The sequence below is a fragment of the Wyeomyia smithii genome, chromosome 2 (genome assembly GCF_029784165.1).
Source record: "Wyeomyia smithii strain HCP4-BCI-WySm-NY-G18 chromosome 2, ASM2978416v1, whole genome shotgun sequence".
In the NCBI taxonomy this organism is placed as follows: Eukaryota; Metazoa; Arthropoda; class Insecta; order Diptera; family Culicidae; genus Wyeomyia; species Wyeomyia smithii.
This window is the reverse complement of record NC_073695.1, coordinates 110103238-110116689: the sequence shown is the minus strand read 5'-3', so window position 1 is coordinate 110116689 and position 13452 is coordinate 110103238. Positions and strand designations below refer to the sequence as shown.

At 35.8% G+C, this 13452-nt stretch overlaps 1 protein-coding gene across 3 annotated transcripts; it reads right to left on the bottom strand.

Annotated features, from left to right (window-relative positions):
• Positions 1–6507: 6507 nt before the first annotated feature.
• Positions 6508–11896, bottom strand: LOC129723489 (trafficking protein particle complex subunit 2-like protein). 3 transcript variants are annotated; one of them, XM_055677731.1, is made up of 3 exons: positions 11744–11896; positions 6916–7723; positions 6508–6855 (listed from the first exon to the last, which is right to left on the bottom strand). In XM_055677731.1, the coding sequence occupies exons 2-3, from the start codon at positions 7705–7707 to the stop codon at positions 6664–6666; spliced, it is 984 nt and encodes a 327-aa protein (XP_055533706.1). In that variant the 5' UTR covers positions 7708–7723; positions 11744–11896; the 3' UTR covers positions 6508–6663. The 3 variants fall into 3 exon arrangements, with proteins under 3 accessions (XP_055533706.1, XP_055533707.1, XP_055533708.1); XM_055677732.1 differs by lacking the exons at positions 6508–6855; positions 6916–7723 and adding exons at positions 7742–8870; positions 8932–9740 and having other exon boundaries at positions 11744–11889; XM_055677733.1 differs by lacking the exons at positions 6508–6855; positions 6916–7723 and adding an exon at positions 10794–11279 and having other exon boundaries at positions 11744–11889.
• Positions 11897–13452: the final 1556 nt, after the last annotated feature.

Here is a 13452-nt window from a genome sequence, read left to right as displayed (position 1 = left end):
TTATTTACTGTACATTAAGTAAATTAGGTTTTTATTTAGTTTTTTTTTACGCGTTGATATGTACCTCGTGGAAAGACGCGGTAATTAAAAAATCCTTCGATTTAAAAATCCGCGTGAAAAACCCGTTAATTCGAAAATCAGTGTAGAAAAATACATTGTAAAAAGCTAAGTGTATCTCTGACGAGTCACTTTCATCAGTGGTGGGCGCCGCTAACCGAAAATTTAGCGACGCTAATCGCTAAGTCGCTAACCGGAAAATTTAGCTCGATAATCGCTAAACGCTAAACCCACATTAGCGGAACTTTCGCTAATCGCTAATCGCTAACTTTTTAATATGTTAATAGTCATATCGCTATATTTATTGCTCGTGTTTTGTAAGATTTGGACCACTTTGATCTTTTTTGGTTAAACAAACTATTTACAATACGAGGTTTACGAAACGGTATTCATATTTGATATTGTAAAAACAAGAATAACAAAAGTTATTTAGCTTGCATTGAAAATAGATACTCTTAGGAATGTTTTCATAAGAATTCAATTATTATCTGAATCGAAAAAGTACAACCAAAGTTGTCATAATTTCAAGCGCATTGCAATTTACCAAAGTTTATGGTGTGCCGAAAATTCAATCTAGACCTTGTGCTTGTTTTTCAAACTGCTCCTGTGGCTTGTACGATAACTGGAACTCCATTCTAGGGTAAAAAACTAACAAAAGTAACTTTCGCAGTGAAGCATGTTCATCTTTCGAAGCAATTTACGTACGCCATCAGCAATTCACAGTTTTTCTAAATATTTCTATTGTCGCTTTTCTACAAAATTTAGCGAATTAGCGATTAGCGTTTCGAAGGCCAAAATTTTAGCGACGCTAACAGTTTCGCTAACCAGCTCAAAAATTAGCGAAATCGCTAAATCGCTAACTGAACTTTAGCGTCGCTAATTAGCGAATTAGCGGAATGGTGCCCACCACTGACATTCATTAAACCACTTTAAATTGTTACGCATTAGTAGATATTTTAAAAATTCAACACATTTAAACTGTTTCAACTTAAACTTAACAAATGCCAGAAGCTTAATGGTAACGGTCAACGCGTGAAAGATTCTTCTTATTACTCTTCTGAGATTCAACAAATGAAAAAAATTCGGTCGCAGTGAGCGTTGCGACCTAGAATCGCAAACAATTCAAGAAAAACTTTTCAAAAGGTCCTATCTGCTTTGATCGATTTTTTGATCGATCACTTTCTTCTAATCACCACAACTTATTAAACACCTTTCAACACACTCTATTTACACGGGTCGATAGCGTAGGGATCACTCCAGCCTTCTGAACGAAAACCATGCTTGGGAGAGTTATTAAAGCTAAACCATTACCAAAATGAAAAGACGCTCCGGAAAAACGATGAAAGCAGATAGGACCTTTTGAAAAGTTTATCTAGATTTATTGAGCAATTCTCAAAAATTCTGCTCATTACCACACAACAAAATTAAATATCTTAAGAAAATCAGGACAAATGCTAAAATATAAAAATTAAATCAGGACGCCCAAATAAAACTTCAAAATCAGGACATGTCCTGCTAAATCAGGACGGATGGTATCCCTAGTTATCCGGAAATGAAAAAGTTGATTCCTTAGCCAAACCTGTGATGCCACCCACTGTTGATGATATGATGTCCCTTTACCTATCGAATAATAATGGAGGAATGGTCTGGAGTTGAAAACAACAAACTGAGAGCGATCAAGGATTCAGTAAAAGAGTGGAAGTCTTCATAAAGAAACTCCAGGAAGGAATATGTGGTTTTGACCAGGTTGCGTATTGGGCACACCCGATTAACCCATGAATATTTATTCAAGCATGAAAATCCTCCTACCTGTGACGTTTGCAACGAGCAAATCACAGTTAAGCGTATTTTTAGCCAGTGCGAAAAATACAAAGAATTAAAAGAGAAACATTGTATACATTCTGAGGATATTTTAGGTAATTCGAAAGCGTATTTGAATAAGTTATTTAGATTCCTCAAAGAAGCCAATATATTAAACCTAATTGAGTTGATTAGAATCAGGTATTTGTGTACAAAAAAATGTAACTTGTAACCTTTATGACATTTGCTAAGAAGCATATAGCCTTTTTATTGGGCTGGCACCCCATTTTTTTTTTTTCAAATAAATAAATGCAAGAAAGGGACACCTGAGAATACTGAAAGATTTCCAAATAAATAATCTAATAAACAGTAATGGAAATTGTGTGGAAATGAAATTAGACTTCCAAATTCTCTACAAAATATTAGAGATGAGAAAAAAGTTGGCAACGAGGTGGACCCGCAATTCGGGACGGCTCACTTTGCTTCTACACAGACGGCTTTCAAATAACTGGTTCCTCGGGTGCGGGATTGACAAAACCAGGAATTAATATATATTTTCCCATGGGACGTTGGCCAACAGTATTCCACGCGGAACTTTTCGCGATAATAGAATGCGCGAAAACGTGCCTTAAAAGAAATTACCGACACGCAAATATTTGCATTTTCTGTGATAGTCAGGCCCTGAATTCTCCTTTTTGTCACTTCAAACTAGTGTGAGAATTCATGCTGTCGCTCCGACAGTTGGCTATGAAAGACCAGGTTAACTTATGCTGGGTTTATGGTCACTATGGAATCGAAGAAATTAAGAAGGCTGAATTACTAGCCACACAAGGATAATTCACTAAATTTGTTGTTCCAGAATCTTTCTGTTGAGTCCCTCCGGGCGCTTTAAAAGCTGAATTCGGTGAATAAGAGAAAGCGACCATCCAAGTAAACTGGGATGTCATAAGCGGATCACGACAATCGAAATGATTCATTGAGCCAATTCGCGAGAAGAGCCTCGTGATTCTAAGATTAAATAAGAAAGACCTGAGGACATTCACAGGTCTGATTACAGGGCACTCCGAGTAAGTATCATCTCAAGAAGCAAGAGAAATTTGATGATGTTAAATATCGTCTTTGTGACATCGAAAGCGAAACATCAGAACATCTACTTGGCAAATGCCGAGCTTTAAGGGGGAACCCTACTCTGGGAGGTCGAAAAACAATGATTTTCCGTGATATTTTTCGGATATTTAGAGTAAAGTGAAGTGTTCAGGTATTCATTGAGGTATATTTGAAAATGTATTCTGCATGTCGTGGATGCAAATGTAGTGAGTACTACGCTGTTGGCAGCGGAGAACGTGAATGCACTCTCTAAATCAGTGCCTAACTGGTAGTGAGTTTTTCTCAGCATCTTCTAAACCGATTCGGCTGAAATTTTGTTTATGCATGCAAAGATTGATATTCTAACTTGTTACATAGCCGTTTTTAAAATTTCGAAAATTGACAATATGGCGGCCATTTTAGTAAAAAAAGTTATATTTTCACAAAAATCACCTTTTAAAAAATCATAAAAAATTAAAACAAAAAAAAAACAGATATTGAAAAATGACTATGTAACAAGTTAGATAATCCATTTTTACCCATCAAAACAAATTTCAGCCAAATCGGTTAAGTAGATGCCGAGAAAAACTTACCAAAACTCTGCCAACAGCGTAATACTCACTATATTTGCATCCACGACAAGCAGAATACATTTTCATACTTCTTCAAATATACCTTAATCAATAGCCAAAATACCCGAACACTTTACCTTACTCTAAACATCCGAAAAACAAATCACGAGAATTCATCATTTTTTATCTTAGTTAGGTCTTTCCTAATATAACACAGATTGTGTATCTTCGGACACATCCCAACTAACAAAATAGGTAATTTCTAAGTTTTCTAATGCTAGTTACAACCAAAATCTAAAACCTTCAATGCCGACCACGCGGCTATAACAACCTAATAACAACAGCTACATAGCGTCATAGCTAATTGGCCCAGGTTTATTGCAGTTATAAAAATTCATATGCGCTCCATCATAGGACCAGATGTTTTCAAGAGACCGATTTGCTTGCCATAGAATGGCCTCGAGATTTTAACTGAAGTATATTCTCTAAATTAAGTGTAAAGCAATAAATTTTATCTCGGCTTCATTTTTCAATGACAACATTATATTCCGACAGTGTCGTGAAAACAAAAAAGTGTGAGTTTCCTTTCTATAATGATTGATTATTATTGTCATTTAAATCGTTTTCGTGCATGTAAAAACACATGCCGTGAAATGTTTATGGTCAAACCGGCCACGAATTTTATCGTAATTACTGCGCACCGCCGTAATTCTGTTGAAAATGAATATTCAATCAAAATTTAATTTCTCTGAACGAAGGTGATGATTGAATAAATGCCATGATTTGTCCTATTTTATTAAATGTATAGTTTTATCTATCTTTCGAATTTCGAAGCCACCCTGTGGTATCGGTAATATTGTAAAATAAAATGCTGATTTTGAATTGTATTTTATAATTTTGCATTTTGTTTTTCATTCAAGGCGACATGTTGTTTTCGGATAAACCCTCGAACGCACACAAAATTCTTCATCACAACGAATTCTCTTAATTTCATCAGAACATGGCATACATTTAACCAAACAAGCGTATCATGGTATTTATCAGCCTAAGTTACGATTCTCAAGTTTTATGTTAGCTACAGTTATAGTCTGCAGGTTTTTAATTTCAATTGGCCATCAGAGGGACCATCATACAACTTCATGCATATGATGGTTGGCATAGGATGGCTGTAAAGAATACTTGCGGGTCTTATTTTCTAGCTATCAAATAAAACCAAAATACAAACAAAGACTTCAATGTAAGTTAACATAAATCGAAAATAAAACAATCCTAAATCCTTGAAGCATTTTGATTGTTACTTTATTATAGTTTTATTATAGTTTTTGTGTATTATAAAACATATCAAAATAAAATTAAAAAATATGAGATTTTTGAGATATGTAATTTTTTTTTTGTTGAAAGACAAATTTTTCTCACGGTGTATATTTTTTTCAGAAAGAAAAATATATAGTTTACATCTTAGCCAAAGACGTCACACCCATCCGTTCTGGCTCTAAAAATATTTGTGATGCTTCAGCACTCACCGGCTCTTACTCTTCTATAAATTAGTATTTTTAGGAACTTACTCGTTCGACATTATGTCGGTCACGATTATTTAGTGAATATCGAAGATAAAAAATAAATAAAAATAACTCATAACCGTTGCAAAGTTTTCAATTCTTGTTGAGTAATTTATGGTTTCTATGGTAATCATATTCATGAGATAAACTTTCAATCACCATCAGTAGCAGAATTCTAGTTTTTATTGCACGCGAATAGCAGTCGTGCCGCTGCAATGATAGACGACGAGAAACTAGCGGCTCTAGGCTCCATATATACTCTACGGTACTGTTGCTTTTACCAGCATATTTTCTTTTAAGACATCAGTTTCTATTAAGCTCTAACAGCAGGTTTAGAAATTGTTCATGAAAAGAGGTTGTTTCAAACTTTTCGAAAAACCTTTACCTTCGAGACATCAAATCAGTTTAGGTTCATGGAAGCAAACATAAATTGACCAGTTGGGACGAGGAGACTCTGTCAATTTTTTTCTAATGTGGATGAAGAGAATATCAGAGGGAACGGTTGGTGTCTATTCATGTTGTCTGTGCTAGGAATGCTCTCATGTGATTGGTTCATTGTACGCGTTTGACACTTTCTATCGATTTTTACCGCTTTGCAATTAAAAAATTAAGATAACTAGCGTATTACGAAATTGTTCAATATTTTATCTATCCAACAACATATTGGTTAATGTTATCCATCATGTGGTTATGCTGTTATTATCGTTTGAAATCTGACGCAGCATTTGCAAATTTCATTTCCAGTTTTACAGAATGCATACCAGTATAGAAAACAAAGACGTAGTCCCACGTCAAAATGGTCGATTAAAATGGTTGCCAGTTTTTTTTGTGAAATTGCTCAGGGGAAGGTTGAAGGGGGCTATTCAGGGAAGCATCACACCACCGTGTGAAATTGCCAAAATCCACGTTACGTAATGTACAAATGTTCCATGAAACGATATAGAAGCGAATTCCTAAAGGTACAAGCCTCGGAAAAAATGCAAACATGAGGATGTGTTTTGACATAGCATTATTTTTTTTCGAGTCTTGTGCCTTTGAAAATTCGAAGTCGGCCATTTCTGGCCGTTTCACCTTAAAAATACCAGATTGCATAATAGCGTCCCCCCCAAAATTATGGTTTCTCTGAAGTTTCTTTTGTAAATCTGTGCTACAATTTTTATTGTAAATTCAAAATAATTTGACTTTTCAGATGAAATACAAGCATCGACAATGTTTCAAACTCAAGTTTCGTTTCAATTTTGAGACTTACTACTGATTAAAGCATAAATGCCAATATAGTGGGGAGCATATCAAGAACATATAGGTAAAAGCGTCTGTTATTAAGAGGCTTAAAAACTAGACACATTATCTGCGTATGTGTTATGTTAACCACAGGAACTACGATGACTTCGGTGAATTTATTTCTATTGTTGAACCAATATTGAAATTTATAATTGATGATTTTACGGCGGTTTTATTCTATAGTTTTTTTTTGAGTATTTAGAAATTCAAAACAAAAACTCTCACCCCAGTATATCCTAAGACTAAATCATTGTAATTTTCCCCTGCACCAGTTTTGTGGATATATTTAAGCACACTTTCCGGCGTTCTTATTTTTCAACAAAAACTCCATGGGAATTGATTTCCCGTGCACTCTCGCGCCACAACTTTTCTGAAATTTCATCGTCAAAAGCAACTTTCGACTTCGTTTGCTTCAAATTGGTAATAAAGTACCCAGTTGAAGGGTTTTTCTCGGCAGTATTAACATTATCCGTGGCACAGTAAATAATATTCTGGGCACCCTAAAAACAAAATAAAATTATTTGTATTACATTGAGCCATATTTGAACACCATCACGAACCTGTTCAGCAGAACGTAATAACAACCACACCACCGGTGAAAATAGAACGTAGTGGTACCACTTTGGGTTATAATCTCTGAAAAAATCCGTATGACACAGACCTGGACACAGAACATGCACATTGTATCCCTTCTTGTATAGCTCACGAGCGAAATAAAAATTCATCAGTTTTGAGTTTCCATATAGGGTGTTAAATCGTTCGCCCGGAGCACGCTCTATCCATTTGCCGAAGTTTTCGAAGTCAATACGAGTGTTTTTTTCATGCATTTTAGATGAAACCACTACAACTCTAGCTGCACTACTTTGGATGTTGTCCTTCAATAGGTCCACTAGCAAGAAGTGACCCAAATGATTCACTCCACAATGAACTTCGTAATTCTCTTTTGTATACTGAGGAGTTTGTACTGCCAATCCTGCATTATTGATCAGACAATCAAACTTCGGGTATTTGTCTTTTATTTCACCTGCAAATTTATGGACAGACTCAAACGAAGCCAAATCAAGCTGCATCGGTATCAGTTCGCCCTCCGTTGTAGCTTGACGAATACTTGCAATCGCCTGACTGGCTTTTTCCATATTACGGCATGCCATTATTACCGATGCCTGTCGTGCAGCCAGCGCTTTAGCCGTTTCATATCCTAGTCCTGTATTACTGCCTGTTATTATGAACAGTTTACCTCGCAGCGATGCACGGTTTCGAACCCAACCCCATTGGAGCTCTCGCAATTTTCGGATCAGATAGACTCCAGCCCCTACACCGACCGGAATCAAGAGGTAAAGCAAGGAGGACATAGTTCACCTTCGTAGACTGGAATAATTCAAACGATTAAATTGGTCAAATTTCACAAGCAAAATTTATTAATGTCAATGATTGAATTTAACAAAAGATATTAAATTGGCTAGATAATATACTTTCTCTTAAATAATATTAAATACAAAAATGTCATTACACCTCTAGTGGCCACACCAATTTCAAACGTCATTCGCTGATTTGAGCTAGAGCTAGTGGAAATAGCTCGCAGTCTTAAGCGTATCACCAAACGCAGTTAAGTGTTAGTAACCACTTTTAAAATTCTAACAAAGATAAGTTAATAATTTAACAACATTTCTTTAAGGCAATGATTTCGAGAGCATTAAAAATGTTATTAAAAGGAATACTTTGTTTAACTTCAGTTCATAGCAGAATAATTCAATTTATGTTTTATCATTCTGAAGGGAAAACGCCTGCTATTTCTACATTTATGAAAAGAATTATTGTTAGAGCAACCCAGATAATTCCAGAAGTTTTGGTACAAATTCGAGGTCTCCGTGTATATTGACTTCATCGAACAGCACTCAAATTTTCCACAAGCCTTGGAATACATGTATATTTTGAACACAAACACCACAACTTTGCCGCAAATCACTACGAACAGATCTTCAACAATAACTTTTTGTCGATACTATTACAACCAAAAAAAAAAGTCGCAAATCAATAACATTCGGTTGCAAAAATGCTAGTGCTGATGAGTAGAATGAAGTTAGTATGTTTTTTTGTTAGCCAGATAACTGAAATTAATTAGCTGGTATGTGCGACTATGTACATAATTCCATCAATCGAACACCTATCGATAATAGTAAGATTATCTATGTGCATACATCGGGCATGTCCTCTATCCCATCACCAGTATGATTCAATATCATTGTACAGTATTCTAAAGCCTCCTATTTTATAACCAAATCTATACAAAACAGATTAGCTCTAATATAATCTTTTAATTGTGTTAATATCAACTTTGCTTGCTGCTAGCTGCAATCGCTTTGACGCTTTCTTCCCACAGCCGTCGGGAAATTTCCTCGTCGAATGGAAACTTTGATTTTCTCATTTTCATGTTTGATATGAAGTACCCAGTTGCGGGATTGCGTCTCTCGTCAACAGTGCTATCCGTTGCACAATGAATTATGTTTTGAGCACCCTGAGGAAAACGAAAACTACTCGTAACCATGTTGTCATCGAAAATGTCAGTCTTCTGATACCTGTTCGGCAGATCGCAGCATTAACCACACAATTGGCGAAAAAAGCAGATAGTGGTACCATTTGGGATCATAATTTCGGAAGAAATCCGTATGGCATAGTCCTGGACATAAAAGATGAACGTTGAAACCTCGCTTATAAAGCTCTCGTGCATAATAGAAGTTCATCAACTTCGAATTGTTATACAATCGATTCAGGCGACTTCCGTATTGTACCCATTTACCGAGGCTTTCCAAATCGATGTTGGCATCAATCTCATGCATACGCGAGGATACAATAACAACACGAGAACTATTTGCAATCAAATTGTCTTTTAATAAATCTACCAAAAGAAATTGGCCCAAATGATTCACGCCAAAGTGTATTTCGAATCCTTCCTTTGTAAATTGGGGTGTTTGAGCTGCTAAACCAGCGTTGTTCACCAAGCAATCAAAGTTTGGGTAGTTTTCTTTAATTTTCATTGCAAAGTTACGTATCGACTCTAAGGACGCTAAGTCCAATTCCATTGGTATAAGTTGCCCCTCGCTGGTTTCTTGCCTTATACGGCTAATGGCCTTGTAAGCTTTGGAAATATTTCTACATGCCATAATCGTCGTAGCTTGTCGAGCAGTCAGAGCTTTCGTCGTCTCGTAGCCGAGTCCCGTGTTTGCTCCTGTTATAATAAATAATTTTCCCTTAAGGGAGTATCTGTCCGTAACCCAGCCCCATTTTCGGATTTTGTAGCGACGTAGCGTTAATATACTAGCCGTTAAGATGCCCACAGGAAACAGGAACTCTGAAGGAATAGAGGACATGTCGCACTATCGATATACTAGAAGAAAAAGTAACAGAAATTTTTTTTTAGCATACTTGTGCTTCCATTGAAGCTAATGCTTGACTGAGGCAGATGAAACTTAAACCTCGGAGAAAATAATTTTGTAATGTTGAAATTTTCATTCATTTATCGGGACAAGAAAATCAATTACAACTTTTTATGTTGTACCATACGTTTACATTTTTTATTTTTTACTAGGCTGATACTGCCGCACCAAGCATAACTGTCCCATATTCTGTGCAAACCTTATGGACGCTGGGACAGTTATGCTCGGAGCGGCAGGATACAAATTTCGAATTCTTTTTATGTCCAAGGTTATCAAAGTTAGCAAAAAGGGTGGCAAAAAATAAATATTTATATTATTATTTCGCTTGCCTTTTGACGATACTCTCGCTGTCACTGGACTTGTTTGTTGCTAAATTGAGCATTTATGCTGTCGGAAAGCGAATAAAAAGAACAAAACGGTTTGAGCTTTTTTTCCTTCCTCATCCAACATTCAAGATTTTTGAAGGGCAGGAGGGTGACATTGAATGAAAATAAAATTTGTAACGGCCTAATTGGTAAACGCTCAAAATTTGTTTTAAAGGAATTATTTTGTGGGAATTATTGAATTTAAAACACATGTGCTCCTAAAATATATCCACCAATCGCCAGAAGGATTACTGCCTTCTCGGTTCTCGGTCTTGCATTTCTGATACTTTAATGTCTAACGTAATACTTTGAAACTTCTAAAATACCTAATTGTTTTCCTAATCTTATTCTAACAATTTACGTCTATTTGTACAAATTGATCAAGTTGCAGATGACAAAAATATATTTATTTTTGCTTGAACGTTTAAATGGCTTTTGGTAATAAAACCATGTTAAATTTATGACTACAATTATTCCAATTTGTTATCATTTTGTTCAATCCTTACTAAACAACATTGCTTTTATACAGATTTTCGCTATGTATAGAAGCGAACTTTCCAGTGGGGTTTCAGATTTGTAGTTTCATAGGAAGCAGTATCAAGAGGTACATTTTCTCAAAAAATAATAAGAAATTTAGTATCCATGTCTATTGAAATTCATTAATTGATAGTAATTATTTTTTTAACATTTTTATCAAATATTTTGGAAGTTAAAGGTTCGCCAGGAATGTAGAAGGTGTTACACACCGCGTCTGTGTAAAGCGAATGTAAATTTCTGAACATCGCACGAACTTCATTTTCTCTAAAAGAAGTATTGCTCGAATCGATCACAATTACAAACTTAACTTTCGTATTTGTCACGTAACCGTATATCTTGTAGATCTCCGTTGAGTTCAGTAAACCTAAATAAAGTTCTCGCCCATCAGCCGATTGTTTCTGACTGGATGCACATTTTTCTTCGATTACGTCGAGTGAGGCGTGTACCTGGTACTGCAGCTCAATCTCCTTGTCCACATTGGCTGTTGCAATGTACAACGGGGAATTATCCTTGCCAATAATTGACACACAGGCGCACATTTCTAGTTAATGTTCAACAAATTCCTTCGCTGGTCGTGAAAAAGGAGCCCTTAATAGAGAAAATGCAAAAAACTTGAGTTATTCACTAGAAATGTGTCCGGTATATCGATTATCACAAGTTTTAGTAAATTAAAAATAATATCATATCCTGATTACTCAAGAATAAGAAATAACTCTACTTATTGTACTCGACTCGATTACTTTCCAAAAAAAAAAACAGTAGGTACGCAAAACAAATATTTACTCTCTACATTCTAACATAACAGGTTTATGGTAAAGTCAAAATGCCTTCAGCAGTAGGCAGTAGGCACCATAAACTTTTTAAAATTTGTCGAGTGGAGAATCAATTGTAATAAAAACATCCGTGTTTTTATAATTAGAAATGCTCGAAGCAAAACCTGGAAGTTCTTCACAGTTATTTCGCAGCCATGATGTTAAAATGTGATGTTTCGTAAAATTTTGATGTCATTTGATAAGTAAAAAAAATGTAGTGTAACCAAACAGTGTTTTTACCTTCAGCAATGTATGATGAATATTCAAAGTAGTTACGCTTCCAACTAAACAAGTTGTTTGATACAACAAAACTTTGGAAAATAGTACTAAATTCGTCTTATACTTATTTTTGTTACTGCGTCATCTGTGTCTGTTTACTGAATTAACTTCATTGCAGAGATGCCAGATGTTTTTAAAAAATGTCTACAACTGCTCGAAAAACCGGAAAAATGTGCTTGAAATCTGAAAAAAATCTATCCGTGATCCAAAAAAATTTTGCTCGCGCAGGCAAAAGTCTGTAAAAATCTGCACACATTTCAAGAAATTTTGCGCAAATATAAGGAGATTCTGACAAAAATCTGCAGAAACGTGGAAAAACTGCAAATATCTGCAAATCAATAAATATCTGCACACGGACTCCAAAAATCTGCGTTTTGCAGACAAATCTGCACATTTGGTATCACTGCTTCATTGACAGCTAAAGAGAAGATTACCTACGTGTCATTTATAAGACAGGTTCGGCAATCTGAAATTGTTTTGATAGTGCTTCCCGATGCAGTGGTGAGTTTTACACTGGCCCGCGGTCCGCCGATTCGGAGATAAATATGAGCGGTGAGAATATTGTTAGCCAAATGAACTATCAAAATTTGAGCCAAACGAACACAAAAGGTAACACCACCTGGACAGGTATTGTAATCAGGTAAAACCACAGTGAAATTTAACCGAAGAGTTATACACTTTTTGTATGGTTAACAAAAAATGATCAATTGTGGTGAAAGTGTATAAAATTAAACATAAACATAAAATCGAACGCCTCCATGGTTTTTACAAAAAAAAAATCGATTACCCTTATTATTCTTATTATCGATACCGATTAAATGAGTCGAATGAAAAAGTTAGTCAACATTGCATTTTGAAAAGGGACCTGCCACCTCTGACATATGAAACCCAGCTGCCAAATTCACTAGTATATATGGCAACCCCATGCTAGTTTTCTATTTTAAACAATTTTTGCAACCATGTTTTATTTCGTATGACTTAACGCATGCAAAAGTGCAATGAAATTTCGAAACCTTGTAAGACGACAAATATACTTATTACGGGAGTCACTTCTCGATGAAATATATTCCACTCTCACGGTCATCTTACCATTACCCATTTCACTCAAAGTGCTAAAGTGAGATAGACATTGAAGTGAAAATCGCTCTAAATAACTTGATTTTCGATCTCGAACAGTTTTAATTCATAATTTATAAACCTCCAAACTTCCTCTATCCAACAGTGATTCAGGGCCCTATTAAAAAAGACGAGGTGAGCTACTCGCCTTGCCTAGTCACTGACGGAGTGAACAAAGTGTTGTATTGGAGGGAGAACGCGAGTGAAACTTCGCTGGTGACAGCTGAGTTCTGTAATAGGCCCCAGTCGAGTAATTTTGCATACGAGCTACTCGTCCAACCGACTCTCACTCTGTAATACCAAAATTGGTCAGGCAAGTAACTCGTCGCTTGCCCCGTCTTCTGTAATAAGCCCCGCAGTTTCTCCATTTCATCCCCTTGATCGATGGCTGAAATATTTTCCAGTGATATCAGATTTTTGCCTTTCTCCTAGAAAGGTATAGCAATCACTTGCAAAACCGAAAGTATAAAAGTGCTCCAAAGGGCCGAATGGCATATATCACTCAACTCAGCTCGACGAGCTGAGCATTTTCTGTATGTATGTGTGTGTGTGTA

Coding starts and splice junctions, on each gene's coding strand:
- LOC129723489 (XM_055677731.1), bottom strand. CDS start 7,707: ATGTCCTCCTTGCTTTACCTCTTGATTCCGGTCGGTGTAGGGGCTGGA. Junction 6,856..6,915: donor TATTACGTTCTGCTGAACAG/GTTCGTGATGGT, acceptor TTTTGTTTTTAG/GGTGCCCAGAATATTATTTA.